Source organism: Sceloporus occidentalis, unplaced genomic scaffold, assembly GCF_023333645.1.
Source record: "Sceloporus occidentalis isolate IW3139 unplaced genomic scaffold, rSceOcc1.0.p SCAF_1, whole genome shotgun sequence".
NCBI classification, from domain to species: domain Eukaryota; kingdom Metazoa; phylum Chordata; class Lepidosauria; order Squamata; family Phrynosomatidae; genus Sceloporus; species Sceloporus occidentalis.
The window spans coordinates 209735909-209755075 of NW_028316981.1; the positions used below are offsets into that span (position 1 = coordinate 209735909).

The 19167-nt window shown below is 40.4% G+C and overlaps 1 protein-coding gene across 6 annotated transcripts in view; it reads right to left on the minus strand.

Moving 5' to 3' along the window:
* Nucleotides 1-9845: 9845 nt before the first annotated feature.
* The window catches only part of RNF38 (ring finger protein 38), a 120908-nt gene continuing 111586 nt past the window's right edge, over nt 9846-19167 (minus strand). For all 6 annotated transcript variants that reach the window (XM_089488728.1, XM_089488731.1, XM_089488732.1 and 3 more), the window contains 6 exons: nt 18847-19008; nt 18393-18499; nt 16838-16922; nt 16223-16344; nt 13809-13908; nt 9846-10851 (listed from right to left, as the gene is read on the minus strand). In XM_089488728.1, the coding sequence (XP_089344854.1) occupies nt 10789-10851; nt 13809-13908; nt 16223-16344; nt 16838-16922; nt 18393-18499; nt 18847-19008 (639 nt within the window). In that variant the 3' untranslated portion in view covers nt 9846-10788. The remainder of the gene's footprint in view (nt 10852-13808; nt 13909-16222; nt 16345-16837; nt 16923-18392; nt 18500-18846; nt 19009-19167) is intronic.

Below are 19167 nucleotides of genomic sequence, written 5' to 3' on the forward strand. Positions count from 1 at the left end.
GATGCAGACTCCATGACTCCAGCACCAGACAGGTCTCCTGCTCCATTTTTTCAACTTTGTTATAGCTTGATCAAGATTTCTGGAGAACCCTAAAGTTTGCACGCTATTTTGTGACCTTTGGATCAGTACAAAGAGGGCACTGCCCTAATGCAGACTTTTGAAATGGAAAAGCGTTCATATGTAATCTGGTTTTATCAGTATTTTAAGGAGCGGCTTGCTGGCTTGTACCAAAGGTCTCCCATGTAATCCACCAACATGCTTTGCGTATTAACCAGCCAAATGCCTATTTGGAGGAAACTTGTTTTCCAAATCCATTTTTATCCACATCAAGATGAACAATGTTTCTGTGGGGGCACATATGGTCCTTTTTTACAGCCCCCAATCCAGCAAGCTGGTCAACAGCATCATCCACTTTCCTCATTCCCCTAGCAATAGAAAAGGAAAAGACAGTCCGCCCTGCAGTCTCACGGGTCCCTATGCTGCCTAGACAGAAGCCTGAAATGGAGGACATGCCCAGGAAAAGGAGGACCTCTGGTCACCCTGAATATGCTTCTTAGCCCTGCTCTAAATGGAGAACATCCTGGAATTCCTCCTGTACTGAAGATGGAAAGGAAGGGCATGTCCTGGAAAAGGAGGACCTCTGGCCACTCTGTGCTTCTCAGCCCTGCTCCAAATGGAGGACCTTTGGGGATTCCTCCTGGACAGAAGCTGGAAATGGAGGACATGTCCAGGAAAAAGAAGACCTCTAGCCATCCTGAATGGGCTTCTCAGCCCAGCTCAAGATGGAGGACATTTGGGAATGCCTGCTGGACAGAAGCCTGAAATGAAGGAGTCTCCTATTCACTCTGAATATCATTCTTAGCCATGCTCTAAATGGAGAACCTTTAGGGATTCTTCCTGGACAGAAGGTGGAAATGGAGGACATGTCCTGGAAAAGGAGGACCTCTGGCCACTCTGTGCTTCTTAGCTCTGCTCCAAATGGAGGACATGTGGGAATTCCTCCTGGACAGAGGCTGGCATGAAATATGCCTCCTGGTCCCTCTGAATGTCCTTCTCAACCATGTTATAAATGGAGGACATTTTGAGATCCCACCTGGACAGAGAGTGGAAATGAAGGACATGTCCAACAAAAGGATGTCCTCTGGCCACCCTGAATGCCCTTCTTAGCCCAGCTCCAAATGGAGGACATTTGGGAATGCGTCTTGGACACAAGCCTGAACCTAAGGAGGTCTCTTGGTCCCCCTGAATGTCCTTCTTAGCCCTGCACTAAAAGGAGGACCTTTTGGGAATTCCTCCTGGGCAGAAGCCTAGAATGGAGGACATGCCCTGGAATGTCCTCCTTAGCCCTGCTCTAAATGGAGGACATTTAGGAATTCCTCCTGGAGAGAAGATTGAAATGGAGGACATGCCCAGGTAAAGGAAGCCCTCTGGTCCCCCTGAATGTCCTCCTTAGCCCTGCTCCAAATGGAGGACATTTTGGGATTCCTTTTGGACAGAAGCCTGAAATGGAGAACATGCCTTGGAATGTCCTCCTTAGCCCTGCTCTAAATGGAGGACATTTAGGACTTCCTCCTGGAGAGAAGATTGAAATGGAGGACATACCCAGGTAAAGGAAGCCCTCTGGTCCCCCTGAATGTCCTCCTTAGCCCTGCTCCAAATGGAGGACATTTTGGGATTCCTTTTGGACAGAAGCCTGAAATGGAGAACATGCCTTGGAATGTCCTCCTTAGCCCTGCTCTAAATGGAGGACATTTAGGACTTCCTCCTGGACAGAAGATTGAAATGGAGGACATGTCCAGGTAAAGGAAGCCCTCTGGTCCCCCTGAATGTCCTCCTTAGTCCTGCTCCAAATGGAGGACATTTTGGGATTCCTTTTGGACAGAAGCCTGAAATGGAGAACATGCCTTGGAATGTCCTCCTTAGCCCTGCTCTAAATGGAGGACATTTGGGATCCCCTCCTGGAGAAGAAGGATGAAATGGAGGCCATGCCCAGGATAAGGAAGCCCTCTGGTGCCCTCCTCCTCTCAGCCCAGCTCCCAATGGAGGCCCTTTGGGGACCCCTGCTGAGCCCCCCTTTCTTCCTTGGGGCCTACCCTCTTGGCCTGGGCCGCCTGAGGCAGGAGGGCCAGGGGGTGCCCCCGGTGGTCTCCCAGGGCCGGGCAGAGGGCGCAGGAGAGGCGCTGGCACTCCTGGCAGAAGAGCTCCAAGGGGCGTCCTCCATGCTCCAGGCAGCCAGGCTCTCCCTCCTCCTGCTGCTGCTCCATCCTGCCTTCCTTCCTTCCTCCCTTCCTCCAGTCCTCCTCAGAGCAAGTGGAGGCCCTGGGAGGAGTAGGGAAGGCCTGGGCTGGAGGAGGGACCCACCCTCAGAAGGACAGCCCCACAGGGCTACTCCAAGGCCCAGGCTCCACGCCCCCAGGGTTGGCCCTGCTGTGAAGCCCAGAGAGAGCAGCACTTGGCTCCTGGTCACTCCCACTGCTTCAACAGGGCTCCTCTCTTTGGACTGATTCAAATAGACCTACTCTGTTTGGACTGATTCAGATAGACAGGGACGTAGCCAAGGGGGGGGGTTTCTTGGGGTCCGGACCCCCCCTTCTGTTAGATAAAATGAATGGTGCATGCTGCCGCGCCGCCACACCCAAGCCCCATTATAATAGTGGCACTTAGTCTGGACCCCCCCCTTCCCAAAATCCTGGCTACGTCCCTGAGATAGACCTACTTTGGACTGATTCAACTGGCCTCCTCGACTTGGTCTGATCAGGCTGAGCAGATGGCCCACTCACTACAAAGCAGGACCTTCCAGAAATCGAGAAGGAGGCCAGGAGCCAAGGAAAGGTCAAAAGCATTCACAGGAATTGCAAACCCATCCTTTCTTAGCCCTGCTCCAAATGGAGGACATTCTGGGACTCCTCCTGGACAGAAGGTGGAAATGGAGGACATGCCAGAGTGTCCAGATGGAAGGAGGACAAAGCGCCACAAAATGGAGGACATTCCCCAGAGAAAAGGAGGGCATGACCCATGAAAAGGTAAAAACACTCACAGAAATCGTGTAGCACCTTTTGAGACTAACTGAAAGAAGTTGGCAGCATGAGCTTTGGTAGACTTCAGTCTACTTCCTCAGATGCATTTCCAAATGTGCCGGGAAGATCTCTGCGCCACAAGCAGCACGGAGAAGCACTCAGGCACCCCATACACATGGCTGCGTGTGACACTGTGAACAGTCTGGTAAGTAACTCAGGAGGAGCATCTCATTTTGCATTTTATTTCCTGAAGTACCCATACCTGGCCAGAAGGAAGAGGAAGAATTTCCCTCCATTATCACCTGAACTAAGAACAGCCATGTCTTGATAAAATGCAGGCTTATGATAACATCCTCTTTAATTTTTTCCTCTCCTGTATGATTTTTAACACCTTTGACTGATGATGAAGCCAGCGGAGCTTCGAAAACCTGCAATGTGTTTTTGGGCATTTCGGTTGGGCTAATAAAGGGATCACCATTTTGTGGATTTAGGATGTTATTGTAATTTTTTAACTTTCAGTGGGCGCGTTTCCACTACGATTTAAAACGAATCACTGATTGGGTTATATGACAGTCGTTCCCATTTGAAACCGGTTCCGATCATACTTTGATCGATTTCTGTGGCAATAAAGCGAGGCAAACGCAAAAAATCCGGGTTTTTCAGACACTAGTTTCCTAGCGGTTCTTTTGAAAAGAATAGATTCAGAAGTGTGTTCAACAAGTGGGAATGACGGATCTGAATCACATCATTCTGGAGGGGACTAATGGCAGAGGGGTGTTTACCATCCCACCTCAGGTTTTGGTAGATCCACCATTCCATACACAACCCCAGCGCTGCCTTTGTGCTTATGATGTGACCAATGGGCACATGATTTTTTTCTTAAATAAAATTGATAGAGTTGATTGATTTTGCAACTTCTTGCAATCAATGAGGCAAGTGGTTGCAAAACCAATCAATCGAATCTTCTATCAATTTTTATAAAATATATAGTTCCCAAGCCGGGTTGCCCAGGCTGCTGCTTACGTCACTGATGACGCACAGATGATTCGACATGCATTTTGATGTGGTGCAAACTTGTGGGAATGACAATCGTGCCAAAAAAGAAGCAATTACAAGGACTTAATGAAAAGATCCGCTTTCATAGTGAGAACGACAGGCTTTTGGAATCGATTTACCAACACAGAGCGAAGGCAAATCGCACACTGGTTTAAATGTAAGTGGGAATGAGCCCGGTGAGTCTCAAAGGTGCTGCAAGACCCCTTGTTGTTTTTATTGTGTGCCTTCAAGTTGTTTCCAACCCATGGCAACCTTAAGCATTTCAGTTAGCCCAATAAAGGGATCACTGTTTTGTGGATTTTGGAGGTCAGTGTGGTGACAGGGAGATAAAATGTGGAAAGCACCGATAGTGATAATCATTTTTAGCACTTCCCATTCACCAAATTGTTCTGATAACACAAATGGTCTGGCACTTTTTGGTGGCCTTCAAGTCATTTTGATTACTCAAAACCTACCAGGGGTTTTCTTGGCAAGATTTGTTCAGGGTGGACTTCCCTTTAAAGCCTCCCTCTGAGGCCGAGTGTGTGTAACATGCGCAAGGCTACCCAGTGAGGTTCCATAGTCAAACAGGGCTTCAAATGCTGGTCTCTGGACTTGTAGTCCAATGCGCAAACCATGATGCCACACTGGCTCTTCTTGGCACCAGGGAAGCCAATTAACACACCCTGTATGAACTGTCCTGATCCAATCTAAGATAATTGCTTGGAATACCTTAATTGTCATTCAGTTCAGACTCGCTCCATTAAAGTGGCAACATCAAGTTCAGTGTAAGTAATGCTAATAATGTGGCTGGAGTTAAGATTTGTTCCCATTTCTGCTTTTGGCTTGTGTTGCATCCAGAAGGGCACTACTGCCAGATAACGGCTAAGAGCAACAAATCTATGGCCTGTTACAGACAGCCAAAATAAAGCTGCTTCGAGTCACAGTGGAGGTATGGTGTTTCAATGATACATGTGTCCTAAGAGTCCAGAAGTCACACCAAAGCCACGCTCCAGCCTGGAGCATGGCTTTGGTGTGACTTCTGGACTCTTAGGACGCATGCATCAATGAAACACCATACCTCTACTGTGACTCGAAGCAGCTTTATTTTGGCTGTCTGTAACAGGCCAATGTCAATCCTGTCTTTGTATCCACTCTGCAACAACACTAGGACCAAATTGTGTCACTCACATTCAGTGTTAATATCTTGCTCCTCTTTCAAAGTCATGAATGCCCAGTATTTCCTGTACAGGCCAATTGCACCCTCTACAGGGCATAACAATATATTTCACTGTATTATTGCCTCCCAGAACCTGGAACTTTTGTTCAAAATAGGCCATTGTGATTTTGAACTGAAAGGATTATAAGCAGATGATCATTACTGTTTTCTGTCCCACTTTTTAACAAACATGGTGTATTGCTATGTTTTAACTTGCACACTGGAGTGGGTGGTTTTAAAATGTTCTAAGTAGAGTAAATCATTCTGCACATTAATGTTCCTGATATGGACAAGAAGGCTATGTTATGTTATGAATACGGCCACCAGCAATCTAAGATTTGCAGATGAAACCGATAATACTAGCAGAAAACATCAGAGGTACAGAAAGATTGTTGAAGGTGGTCAAGGCAGAAAGCGCAAAGGCAGGTTTACAGCTGAACATCACAAAAACAAAATTTATGACCACGGGCGATCTATGTAATGAAGAGATTAAAATTGTTCAAGATTTTCCATACTTGGTCTTAATCATTAGTTGGAGCAGAGACTACAATCAAGAAATCAGAAGAGGACTAGGTGGGCAGCTATGAAGGAAGTAGAAAAGATCCTGATGTGTAAAGATACATCATCAAATGTTAAAAAGTTAGGATTGTCCATGCTGTTGCATTTCCCATTTCTATGTCTGTTTGTGAGAGATGGATAATGAAGAAAGCTGAACGGAAGAAAATAAACTCATTTGAGATGTGCTGGAGTTCTGGAAATACCACAGACTGCTAAAAAGACCAATTGATGGGTCCTAGCACTGATCAGGACCTGGAAGCACAGATGACTAAACTGAGGTTGTCATATTTTTGGCCATATCATAAGAAAGGACTCACTGGAAAAGACTACTGTATATACTCGACTACAAGTCACAGTCAGCCTTCCATATCGACAGATTTTTTATCCATGGATTCAAGCATCTACTGCCTGAAAATATTTTAGAAATATACAAATTCCAAAAAGCAAACCTAAATTTCCCCATTTTATAAGGGACACTATTTTAGTATGCCATTGCATTTAATGAAACTTGAACATCCATGGATTTTCTTGTCCACAGGGGGTCTTGGAACCAAACTCCAGCAGATACCAAGGGCACACTGTACATTGACCTGTGGATGTCAACCCAGGTTTTTTGGTTTGATTTTTTTTAGTAAAATTTAGTAAAACTTCTAAACTTATACCAGAGTATATACAGTATTATACTTCGTAAAGTGGGGACAATGGGAAAGGGGGAACACACTCCAGATGGATACTCAATCAAAGAAACCACGACCATGGATCCACATGAGCTGACTCGAGGACAGTTAACAAAAGAAGATAATTATTTTTTATAAGTTGCCTTAGGAAGGATTTGCCCTGAGGAACAGCATAGAAATACTTATCAACAAACAAATCTATTGTGCAGCTACATTTACAGTACTGTGCACACTTTAAGTTACCCTATCTTAAAAAAGGTATTGTAACTCTGGAAAAGACACATTAACAGGTCAACAAAAATGATAAGAGGAAGTCATTTGTAAAGGAGACTGGACCTCTTCAAGTTCAGTTTGCTGCATCCTCAGAAGATCTAGCAGACATTTCACCTTGCATTCGTAGGGTTTGCATTGTATCAGTTAACAGAATATTAATACAGTCGGCCCTCTCCTTACGCGGGGGATCCGTTCCAGACCCCTCCGCGTAAGGCAAATTCCGCCTATGCTCAAGCCCCATTGGAAACAATGGGGCTCATGCATGGCAGTGTGCAGGCGCCATGGGCGCGTGCGCCCATTCAATTGAATGGGATGCGCCGCCCCTTCCGTTCCCCGCGGCTTGAGCACGTAAGCTTAAGTCTGCGTAAGGTGCGCCCGCGTATGACACGGGCACGCTGTATCTAGAAGATTAAAAGAACATCACCAATACTTCACAGGGAAGGTAATGCTGTACTCATGAAAAGAGTATGAAAAGTAGGAAAAGAAGCACCACAGAGTTGTATAAGTGTACATCATACATTTATTACTGAACAACCCTCTCAACTCCAAAATTGGGCACAGGGATTAAAAATAAAAATTCATTGCACTACTTAGTAAAGCATTACTAGTAACTCTCATAAAAAATGTACAAATTTTGTTAAAAATTTATCAAGCCTTCAAATGATTTGGTTACAGATATTTATAATACATTTAAAACTACATGTTAAATGATACAATGGAGTATGATTTTAAAGAAAACACTTGACAAATATGATTCTAACAAAACCCATAAGCTTTCATAATCATTAGCAAGTCTGTAACACAAAATAGTAAAATGAGGTAACTGAAGGTACCAAAGGGGGTGGAAGAAAACAGAGAACCGTAGCTCTCCTAGATAGGCCTACCAATAACTGAGTTGTAATGAGTTTTTGGAAAGCAAAAATAAAGGAGTCAATTAAGTTCAAAATATTACAGGTGGAAATGTTAACAGCTGCAACAAATAATCACATTCTGGAGACTGTACAAAAAATTCTATACAAAAAAATTTACTTTGCACAAAATAATCTGTAAAGAAAGCCACAAAATAAGACCTTCAGAGATATCCAAAAGGCCTTTATACCCATTTTATATTTTTAAAAAGCCAGAAGAAGATCAAATTAAGTTGACAATTCATGCAAATAAAACCCCAGCAGTGCGAACATGATAAAGCCAACTTTTTTTCTTCCTTTAATGGGAGAGGTAGGGACAATGTGGGAGGGGGGAAAAGGGTACCCAACATAATCTGGTGCTCTTGGGCACCCATGAGGGTTGTGGAACTGGACACACAAATGTGCATAACACATGGCAGTTAACAGCTGAGCATGGATCCCCCACTTTTGCTGACAGCAGCTGGGCTGAGAATCCCACAGCAGTCAGACTGAGCGAGTTCAGAATGCCATGCATGTGTCTCTCTCACACTTAACCACAGGAAGGAGATCCACAGAGATTTGCAAGAGCCCCATGCAAACAGGAGCCGTTCAGAGATCAGCCACAAGAGTGCAACAATGAACTCTAGTATGCCACCAATATGTTCTCTGCAACAGTCCTATATATCCTCCAACAGCCTTGCTCAACTGGAACTAGAAAGCAAGAGACTGATTGCTGCACTGCAACACAGATCCAATTCTGGCCTGAGGAGTCACTTCTCAGAATCAGGTACTATGTGCCTTGTCACTTTTTTTTTTAGAGAAAGTGCCTTATTTCTGCTTTGACAGTAGACACTGAGTGGGGTAGTGTTATGATTAGTTTCGTACAGGTAAAAATCTTTTTGTCCAGCAATATAAAAAAGACCCAAAGTACTGTAAAACATGTTGTGGCTTCTCCCTGCCCACCTCCCAACCCATGATTTTGTTTGTTTAAAAAAATAAAGGTTACTATGTGCAATTTAACCTCTCTGACATGTTGAGACAATTCCTTGGAGAACATAACTAAGGAAAAAAATGTAACATTTGCAAATGTCACACACAGTATGTTAAATTGTTTCATTAGCTTTTAAGATCTTGACACTATGGACAGACTAAGGCGACTAACTACTAAACAGAGGCAAACAGTATCCTGAAAGAAATGGGTGGGTGGGAGAGAAATTGTGCTTTTTAATTTTGCAGAACCACAAGCTGCGATTGGTCAGCAGAGCCTTCAGAAAGAAGGACAATTCACAACACTGTTCTGGAGGAATAAACAGACATAACATATAGCAGCATACAAAAGCCTTAGAAAAGGACACAAGAAGGAACATAAAAAGCTGACAGGCAGCAGGTTACAGCCATATTAGTAGCTGCAGTGCTTGTGCTGTTGCAACCAAAAGTTATGGCGCTTAAAAAACATGAAGAAAAACAATGCAAAAAAGAAATGCGCATCTCTTGGGTGGACAACGGTAATAATTTGTAGTCTCATATTGAAATATAGTAAAAAACGCCACGTCTACAATGGTAAGTGATGCCAATTTTCTCCCAGTTCATCATTCAGGAGGCAGTTTAAAGGGCAATGCCAGATTCACAGCATTTATTATATTTTCCTTGATTTTTGTACACCAGCCCATTTTCCAACATGAATATTTTTCATACTAGCCATATGACACCAAGGATGCTTCAACATCTCATAAAATCCTGCTATCAGGCACAGAAAACTAGAAACTCTATCCTGGGACATTTCTGTCAGGCAGTAAAGTATTGAAACGGTACCATGGCTGGAGTTAGGTGAATCCAAATGCTTTATCTCTAAGAAAGTGCTACAAATTGTATTTATGAGGTTACAGAATTTTAAAGAGAAGAGAGGTTATTTCTCTCTGTCTCTCTTAAAAATAATTTTAATTGTACATGTCTACGGCAAGGAGTGTAAATTAGTGCCAGTTTTGGTAAGCTAAATTTTGTATTTAAGCAGGTGTATTGACAACAATACAAGAAGCATTTGCACAAGACTCTCCAAAGTCCTCTCATTTTTTTATGGACAAAAATGGAACAAAATGCATCTTCAGTATCTCAAATAAAAATCCAGTTTCAGAGTTCAACAGAAAAGAACCAATAATGGCTGGAAGATTTTTTTTTAAAAAAAGGAAGGGAGGACAACATCAGCTTTAATTAATCACTCGAGAATTTTTAATATTGCTACCTGGCTGTGCAATGCTGCAAATATGTGTTAAAAAAATGGAAATTCCAGCAGCCCAAGAACAAGGCTATGTAATTATTTGTAATAACGGAAAAATCAGTATGGTCTATAATGACAGACATAAGGTCTCCAATTAATGAGAAGCATAACAGTTGTCTGAATGAAAGCAAAAAGGCCTTTTTATACTATTAAATATATGGAGGGGGGGATGAAGTATCAAATGTCTATAATTGCTGCACCCTTAGCATTCAGTGTGCAACTGCAAACGCAAGGAAAGAAACCAGTGTACAGTACTAGTACTGTTTAAATAACACACAAGATTATACATTGCAGCATAATTAATACTACACACATACATCCTCAGTACATGCTGGTATATAAGTCCTCTCACACTACCATTCAATCACTTGCTCACCCGCATACACACAGACACCCTGCGATCAACGCACCCACCCGCACCGTTTATTCCCACTCACAGTATTTGAAGGCTCTATATAAGGTAGATTGCTATATTGTTTGGAGCTACCACTTTTTTTTTTAATATAAAAGCACATGCTAGAAGATCACTTTCCACTGTAATCTCGCAGCAACACTCGGAATGATCACACAAAAACCAGGGAATGTTAGTGCACACACGAAATTAAGCTAAAAGAAAAAAAAAATCTTTGGAGTTCCAATCACACAGTTAGTATAACAATCCCATAATTGTGAAGACTAATTATAAGCTTTATAGTTGATTAAATCACACAGTGCAAAGAAAGGTCCATTGACCCTTTCGTATAAGGGAAGGCTGGAAGCCACACGGTTTAAGTTCAATGGAGAGTTCATATATATATATACACATGTGACTAGGAACACCCAAAGTAGAATTGTGCTCTTAGACCGGTCATTCTGAATCGCGATGCACTTCTGAAGCGTCAGCTCTGCAGATAGGGCAGGTACGATTTGCCTAGAAAATAAAAGCAGTTTTAATTGAATTGCCAGAGCTACAATCACACTGCATACACTTACTGTAGAAAAAAATATACTGGATACTAAGTTTTAAAAGAAGGTCACAACCCTGAGATGCATACCTTCACCAAGCACTGGGATTGGTGGTGGTAGTAAGCAATGCATGCCAAACCCAAAGGCATTTCAGTTAAAACAAATAGGATACATCTACTGTACTTGACTTTAGCTGGAACTCATTTCCATGAAAGCCCTATTGAGATTTTCTTAATCATGTTTATTCATTAAGTGAGGTAGGCAACCAGTGCTTTGCTTGCATAAAAATTAACAATTCGAGTAAGAAATAACAGTTTAAGATGCGGCACCAAACTATAAGAGAGTATGTATTAGCATTAACTAAAGGCAGACTACTGACATTATTTTTTTAAATAATAATGACATTAATTAAACATTGAATTTACTTTTTAAAATTCTGATTTTTCTTACAAATGCCTCTACACAGCATGCTGGGAACCTCTTTAGTTTGGCAGGCAAAACCACAAGAAACTATTAACAATAGCAGTACAGATTTATTTTAGCTCCTCCATGGTGTCAAGGTAATATAAAGCACTCATCCTTACAATGTTCTCATACTGTACTAAATCTTAAAAGTCTTCTTGCCTAATCAAATTATAATTTGGTGGAAGTTAATATATAGACATCTTGTCTTAAACATTTTATGTATCATTCTAAAAGAAATTATTCCATAAATTGTTCCCCCCCCCCCAAAGTTCCTCCTAGGAAAAAAGGCTTTGGGGGAAAAATGAAAACACTTTTGTCTCTTGATTTTTTCTGGACTTTCACATCTTTGGTTGACACCTCTCTATAGCTCTTTACATTTGGACATTACAAATCTGTGATCATGTTTTAATCAGAGTTTACATTACATATAAATTATGGAACAGTAGGAAGTCAATCCAGCACATGAGGCCAATGATCTCATTGTTAGTTTGATTCTTTATGTAGTGAAATCCTCTAGTGAATGATTTTACCATATTACCGATAGATACAGGGAGCCCCTGCTTATCAGACAGGTTAAGGACTAGAGAACCATCAGAAAATTTAATTGGTTGCATAGTGGAACTCAGGGTTTTTTAAGGTTGCGAATGCGTTTCAGCCAATGAAAGCATAAGTAACTAAGTTTTAAAAGAACTACATATCACTTTTGTATGTGTGTAAAAGCTAAATTAACATTATATATGTGTGTGCGTGCACACACATGTGAATACTTCCAAGCAAATCTCAGAGGCAAGAACTAATGAAAGGGCAGAATCTCTGTCAAATTAATGGAACTTGTCTATAATCTGGAAGTGTTAGAAGAGCATGTTGCCAGAAAGTGAGGTGTCAAAAGGCAGAGGAAGCCTGTACTAACTTTAAATGTTCTGACATGGCAACAGTAGAATGTTTAGTACATAAAGTATGTTTTATCATAGCTTTTACAAATCTCAAATACACGATTTTCATCTCTGCCTCCTTCTGAAGGTGCTTATTTGGATCACCACTTTATAATCTAAATTTTATTCAGAGAATTGATTATTTCCCCCATTCCTGCTAAAGTTTCCTGAACTTTTGCTTCTAACACCCGGAAGCCCTCCAAAGCAGCATACCAAGTGGTTCAGGCAACTGCTGTAAAAAAAGAGCAATCAGGAGAGATCCCAATTGGCCTACCAAGAACTGTAATTCTCAGCTACTTGGAGCTATGTGGAAAGACAGAGGCGGTATCTAGAAATGAAGTATAGGGGCTGGACCCTTAACAGATTCCCCCTCCCACTGTTATGTGCTGTCAAACCAGCTTTAATTTACAGTGACTCTATGAGAGACACTTCCTGGAGCCCGGGTTATCAATAATCTGTTCAGGTTTTGCCAACACAGGGCCATGGCTTCCCTGATTGAATCAATTTCTATATTAAACACATGATGTGATTTTCTCCATTAGCTGATTGACTGCCTTCTAATCTGGGGATCCCATCCCTTCTTGGATGCACATCTTAAAACTCTGAAGGGCCATGAGTGTGTCAGGGAGGGTGAAAGGAATGCTGTAAGGAATCTAGACTTATTGTTCAAGAGCCCAGACTCTGAGAAGTGTCATCCAACACAGAGTGCTGAAAGTGGAGACATCAGACGAATATACATCCATCATCTTCAGAGAACAATGGCTGCATTGGCAGAAAAGCACTAATTGGTCCGATAGTGAAGGAGGAAAGGAAGCTACTGGACAACAGCAGCAGTGGGTGGGAGACAGTGGTGGAAGAACTCTCAGAGTAACTGCAGTGGGATTTTAGCTAACTCTTCTTAATACTGCACCAAAGATGGATCACTTTCAATGTTTTTTACCTTGAAAATCCTACTATTTTGCCCTGTATGGCTGTAAGGGAGAGGGAAGAAAGTCTAGTTGCACTAGCATTTGAGAGCTAGTTTGACACAGGATTTAGGCTAATGTTAACTGATTCTCCTGCTTTTGATGTTTTGAGATTTGGCATTGCTGTGACAAAGTGGAATTGGGTATAGTCTCTGAAATTTAAGATTAATTTCCTACTTCAATTATACTTCCATAAGATTGCATCTTGTTTATACTGCTGTTCTGCCATGCTGCTTGGTCACGTTGACTCCTCCATAACGTTAAATTAAATGATATGATTTTGCATATTCAATAACATTCTTGGACACACATATTTCGGGAGAGTTTCTACTTAGCACTCACCAAGTTTCCCTTTTCTTCTTCACAACAAAAAGCCTCATCTTAAATAACTATATGCAGAATGATGTGCAAGTCACATGTCTAAACTTTAAAGTCTATTTGTTTTAACAGAGCTATACTATCATATATAAATAACATGCCTGAATATCGAGTGTGATGGCATGCAACACAAATAAGAAGGTAGGGTACAATTTTCTTTTTGCCCTAAAATGTAGTATTACCTTAAGCCATTTATCAACACACTTGGCATGGAACTCGTGGTTACATGGTAAAACTCTAAGAAGTTGCCTCGACTCAAAGTCGCACATGCACACTACACACCTAAGAGAGAGAAGAGGAAATATTTTATTGAACAAGAGCAACAACAACTTTTTTAGAAAAAATGTGAATATGTAAGGCTTTTGTATGCTGATTTTAAGGGTATGACATAAATATGAAGTTATTAGCAGTACTAATCTACAACATTCTCTAGCAAGTGCAGTGGGACCTTGTTATCCACTGGTGTTTGTTTCCCCTGTGGATAACAAAATCCCTGGATACTCAAGTCCCATTAAATATAATGGCAGAGCAAAATGGTGTCTCTTATATAAAATAGAAAATCAAGGTTTGCTATTTGGAATTTATACTTTTTAAAAATATTTTCAAGCTGTGAATGCTTCAATCTGTGGATAAAAAAAGCTGTGGATAAGGTGGACCAACTGTATGCTTAAATAGTGCTCACGTATTTTATTTTAGCAACCCTTATCATCCTGGAAGATCCAATGGTGAGACAAGGATAAGATCACTCATAGGCTCAGGACAGACGGGCCCAAAGTAACTGCATGCTCCCAAGCCCTAGCACGTCACGACAGCGGCATCGTGGTGGCATTCCATCCACACGGGCACCGGCATGATGACGTAAGTGACGCACAGCATATAGATGTTTTTGCCCGTCGCTTATTTCATGAGTGCGCCAATGGCGCACTCGTGACATACGTGCGCTCTCCTAAAAAGAACCCAATTTTCCAGGTTCTTTTTGGGGTGGAGGGACACCGGGCAGTTTGGCCTTTTGGGGAGATTTGTACTGGGCCATAGATACAATCTTTCCTAGCTCCAACTTCACATTCTTAAAATCGGCACCAGTTTTTATCAGCAAGGTGAGTTTTCCTTTCTTCTTCCAGGAGCAAATATTGTACACCATGTGAAAATGCTTGGAAATGAATTATAAAAATAAAAATATAATTGTATTTTGCAAAGAAAAGAAGCAGCAGATCTCTGACAATGGTATGGCTTCAGCAAGGAAGGTTCCTATGGCTACTGAAAAAGGGAGAAATGCTATTTTGTAGGTCACACTTTGCTTGTTCCTGTTAAGTGGTAATATCATTATCAATTCCATGTGATGGAAGCTTTTCTTAAGCACACCTTCCAAGTGACAAGAAGTGATATTCACATCAGAACCAGTCCCTGCAAATACCAGCTAAACCACAACAATTCACCAGGTACAGCTGAGGCAAGCATCTATTTACCTCCTACATTCAGAATAGGCAAAGACAGACAGATACACACACACAAATATATTCTCCCTCAAGCCCTTTCCTATTTCTTTTTTTAAATTTTTATTATTATTTTGAATTTTATTATAACATATCTTATTTACAAAGCTTGCATTCATCCAGCGTGACATAAGTAACATATAAAATGTTATGACTTTCCTATTTCTTTTTATGCAGCTCTTATCTTTGCAAGAGTCGCACCACAATGTTTTTTTTTAAAATCCAGATTTTCTTCTTCAACATTTTACAAGAGATTTTCTGAAACGAAATATTGTATGGAACTTCATATTTCAAAGAACTGATTTTGTGTGCACAGTGGCTACAATTCAAAGATCTTCCTTTATTAGAACTTTTCTCTCTTCAAATAAGCATTATCCCATTAATACAACGAAACAGAATTTTATAACTATAGTTGTTATAAAAGGTGTTGTTAGAAAAATAAGATCTACACTACTGTTTCAATGCAACTCTTGTAATATAGAAGCAATATACTACATATGTAACATCCAAAATGCACAGTAGTGCAGTTCATTAGATTATGACTGTTCTATCTTAGTAAGGACCAAGAAAATTTGATTAAGGTTTTAGTTCAAATGTCAACGTATTCCCAACATTAATGTCCCATAGTACCTTTTTAGTAGCCCCTCCAAATGTATAGAATGACCTGCCGGAGTAGAGCCGTCAGATTATCACCCTTGATGCCTTCAAGAAGATCTCTGCCGGTGGGCCTTCCCAGACTGATCTCCCATTAAAAAGAGAATCCCGTCTGCTCACAGTTGTTCTCTCTATCCACCTATTTTTAACTGCTTTTAATAATATTTTAACCTTCAATGTTTAATTGATGTTTTTATTATGTTGGGGGAGGGTTTTAGGACTATTCTGTATTATATATATTTATCTCTCTTATTGTAACCCACCTTGATCTGTAGGGAGAGGTGGGCTAAAAATAAACATCATCATCATTATCATTATCATTATAAAAAAACCTTACTATGAAGTGCATTTAAGAAAGCAAAAATGTTTGTGGACATTACAGTTGTTAGCTATGCTGGATTTTAGACTGACTTAACATTGAAGACTCAACAAAGGAAAGAAGTACTCACAGAGTCTGTTCCGACTGATGGTTATTTGGGTTGAACCTATAGGATGGAAGTTGTTCAATATCTGCTTTTGTCAGTCCTCTTGGTTTGGCTTCTCCCAGTCTTTCTGCCAAGTTCAGCAATGCCTGCAAAAGAAAAGCAACCTTTTAAAACATGCCCTATTTAACTTCCATAGCTTTTTAAAAAAAATACATAACTATCAAGACTGATTAGCTAACCAGAACTATACAAACTGAGAAATTATGCAAATTTGAATAATTTATAGGATATTCAGTTTAGCTGTTCTTTGTACTGAGGCTAAAATGCTTGAGAGTACATAGACATACTAACAAGGTCTTGCATGCAGTAGTGTATAAAACTCTAATGAAGGCTAAAACAATTATAGAACCCTTAGTGTAATTATAATTTCTCAAAAAATCAGAAATATGAATGCAACTTTACTTTTCATTCTGGAGCTTTATTTTGAGAAATTACAGCATCAATGATTTGTGGCCAATGGCTAAATAAATGGAGAATAGTTCATGCAAAAAATGTTTTTCTCTTGAGGGAAAGCACTGGGCAAAAGACTTAAAGGTTGACAGACTTTTGTTCATCCTAATGCACACAGCATAAACCAACCTCATAGTTTTCCACTTCGCCATCTTCCACATCCAGCTCAAAACTGAAGGCTGGGCCCACTGTGGGTGGCACTGGAAGCATTGATCTGTGGGAAGAAGTGAGCCAGTGTCATGGTTTAGTACAACCCCACAAAAGAGAAAAAAAGTTGTTTATTTTGGCTCTTTGTATGCACTCTTTTAAATGTATCAAAAATGTGAATTCTGTTCCAATCAACAGCAAGGTATACAGTTCATCAATTCAAATGCAGCAAGATTAGTTCTCCTTACATTTTACTTATGATTATCCTTCCCAGGTACCATACAAATTTTACATGATGAGACCTCACAACTCTCCCAAACCCACTGCACTGAAGGCCTCGCAAGCATGCTACATTTATCTCTTTTTGGTAAAATGACGTAATCTATTGCAAAGCCATGGAATACAGCTGTAAGGGATAGGGGTAATGTGGCACCCCTGAGAGAAGATAAAACCAATACTGTATCTAATAACGACAGCCAGGCTCTCACTAGCACAATTTTGGAGAAATCCGGAAGTCCCCACTCTGGACACATGGCTTTATAAATCGCCGGAAACTGCAGAAATGGATAAAATTACCATGGCATTAAAAGACAGAGCTGATGATGTAAATCAGATTTGGGATCCGTTAATGAAATATTGTAAAGAAAGATGGACAACTTAAACTGAATTTTTTTCTCTTAGCAAACTTTATTTTGTAATGTTAAATACAGTGGACCCTTGTTATACACTGGGGTTTGGTTCCAAGATCCCCCGTGTATAACAAAATCAGTGTATGCTCAAGTCCCATTACATATAATGACAAAGCAAGATGGTGTCCCTTATAAAAATGGAAAATCAAGGTAAATTTATACTTTTTTGGAACATTTTCAAACCGTGTATGCTTAAATCCGTGTATAAAAAATCCGTGTATAAGAAGGGCTGACTGTAAGTAATTATTATTACAGATTAGTTAAGGGGTGAAGAATCAAGAAAAGATATAAATGTAAATCTATATTTATATAGATAAATACACAGATATAAATAGGTGATACAAGTGATATGAAGGAATTGTAGTCATATACTGCTTTTGATTTAATAGAGGAATATATTCGCACAGCTGTTAAGATGGTATTAACTATAGCGAATAATTGGGGGTAGGGGGAATTCATAACAAAGAGGTAGATAAGCAACTTTTTTATTGTTATTCATTTGTATATATTGTAAACTTCAATAATGATCATTTTTAAAAAATGTGGCACCCTTGGCATGTGCAGACTCTCATCCCATATAAAAATTCTATTCAATTTCCCCCATCACCCCCAAATAATGTTATTTTTGGTTCAATAATTCTTGGGGAGGGTATGGTTTAGTCCAGGAGCACCTTCCATGCCAAAACAATTGGAAATCTATTTTAATTATAACCAGAAATGATCAAAATGTCACTTTCAGTTTTAGGAAATGATGGCTTTGTGGTTGGCATGAGGTCAGGAAGTCCCAACAACAGCTCTCTGACCATCCACATATATCCAACCATGTTATTAAAATGAAACATACTTACAGCACATATGGCAAAAGGCTGGGGTGGTATGGGGGTGGTGGTATTGGCTGCTGGGACCGGTATCGGCTGCGTCCTGTGAGTCTTCGAGGCATAAAAGGTGGATAAGGCTAAAAGGGAAACATGTTTTTTAGGAGAATGACAAGCTGTTAAATATTCAGTTGTACTGTATAGTTAGTACTTGAAAGTCAGGTTTCAGATTTCAAAAAAGCTTTCCCCAGTGGGTATCTTAAATTTACAAATGAACATCTGACTTGTTGGTTAAATATTTCACAATTCTACGAAAAGGAAAATTAATTTATTTTCTACCCCCAGAAGTTGCATATTTTAATGTATTTAATTCTAATCACTTCAGACACTGTTTTTTAAAAGAAAAGAAATTTAAATGCAAGAAGCAGAATTTTAAAAAATAAACAGCCTAATGCATCAACCCCCAATGTTGAAAATCATCACTTACTACTCCAAACGACACCTCTTGGTGTAAAGGGTCGTGCGCTAAGAACTGGAGAGGGGTTGAGGGAGGCAATGTTGGTGGATGGGCTGAAGGCGGATAGGTAAAACCTCCCACAGGAAGATGGTCTCCAAGCAACTCTACCTCATTTTCTATCCTTTGAAGAGGCTAAAGAAAAACATATACAAACGAGGCTATGTTTAACATTGGTAATAAATGATTTATTACTGTATTTACAAAACAAGCAAACAAACACAAATAAAGAAAAAGAACTTATGTTAGATTTGTTAAATAAATATTATATACTACATGTGAGTCCCCATATCA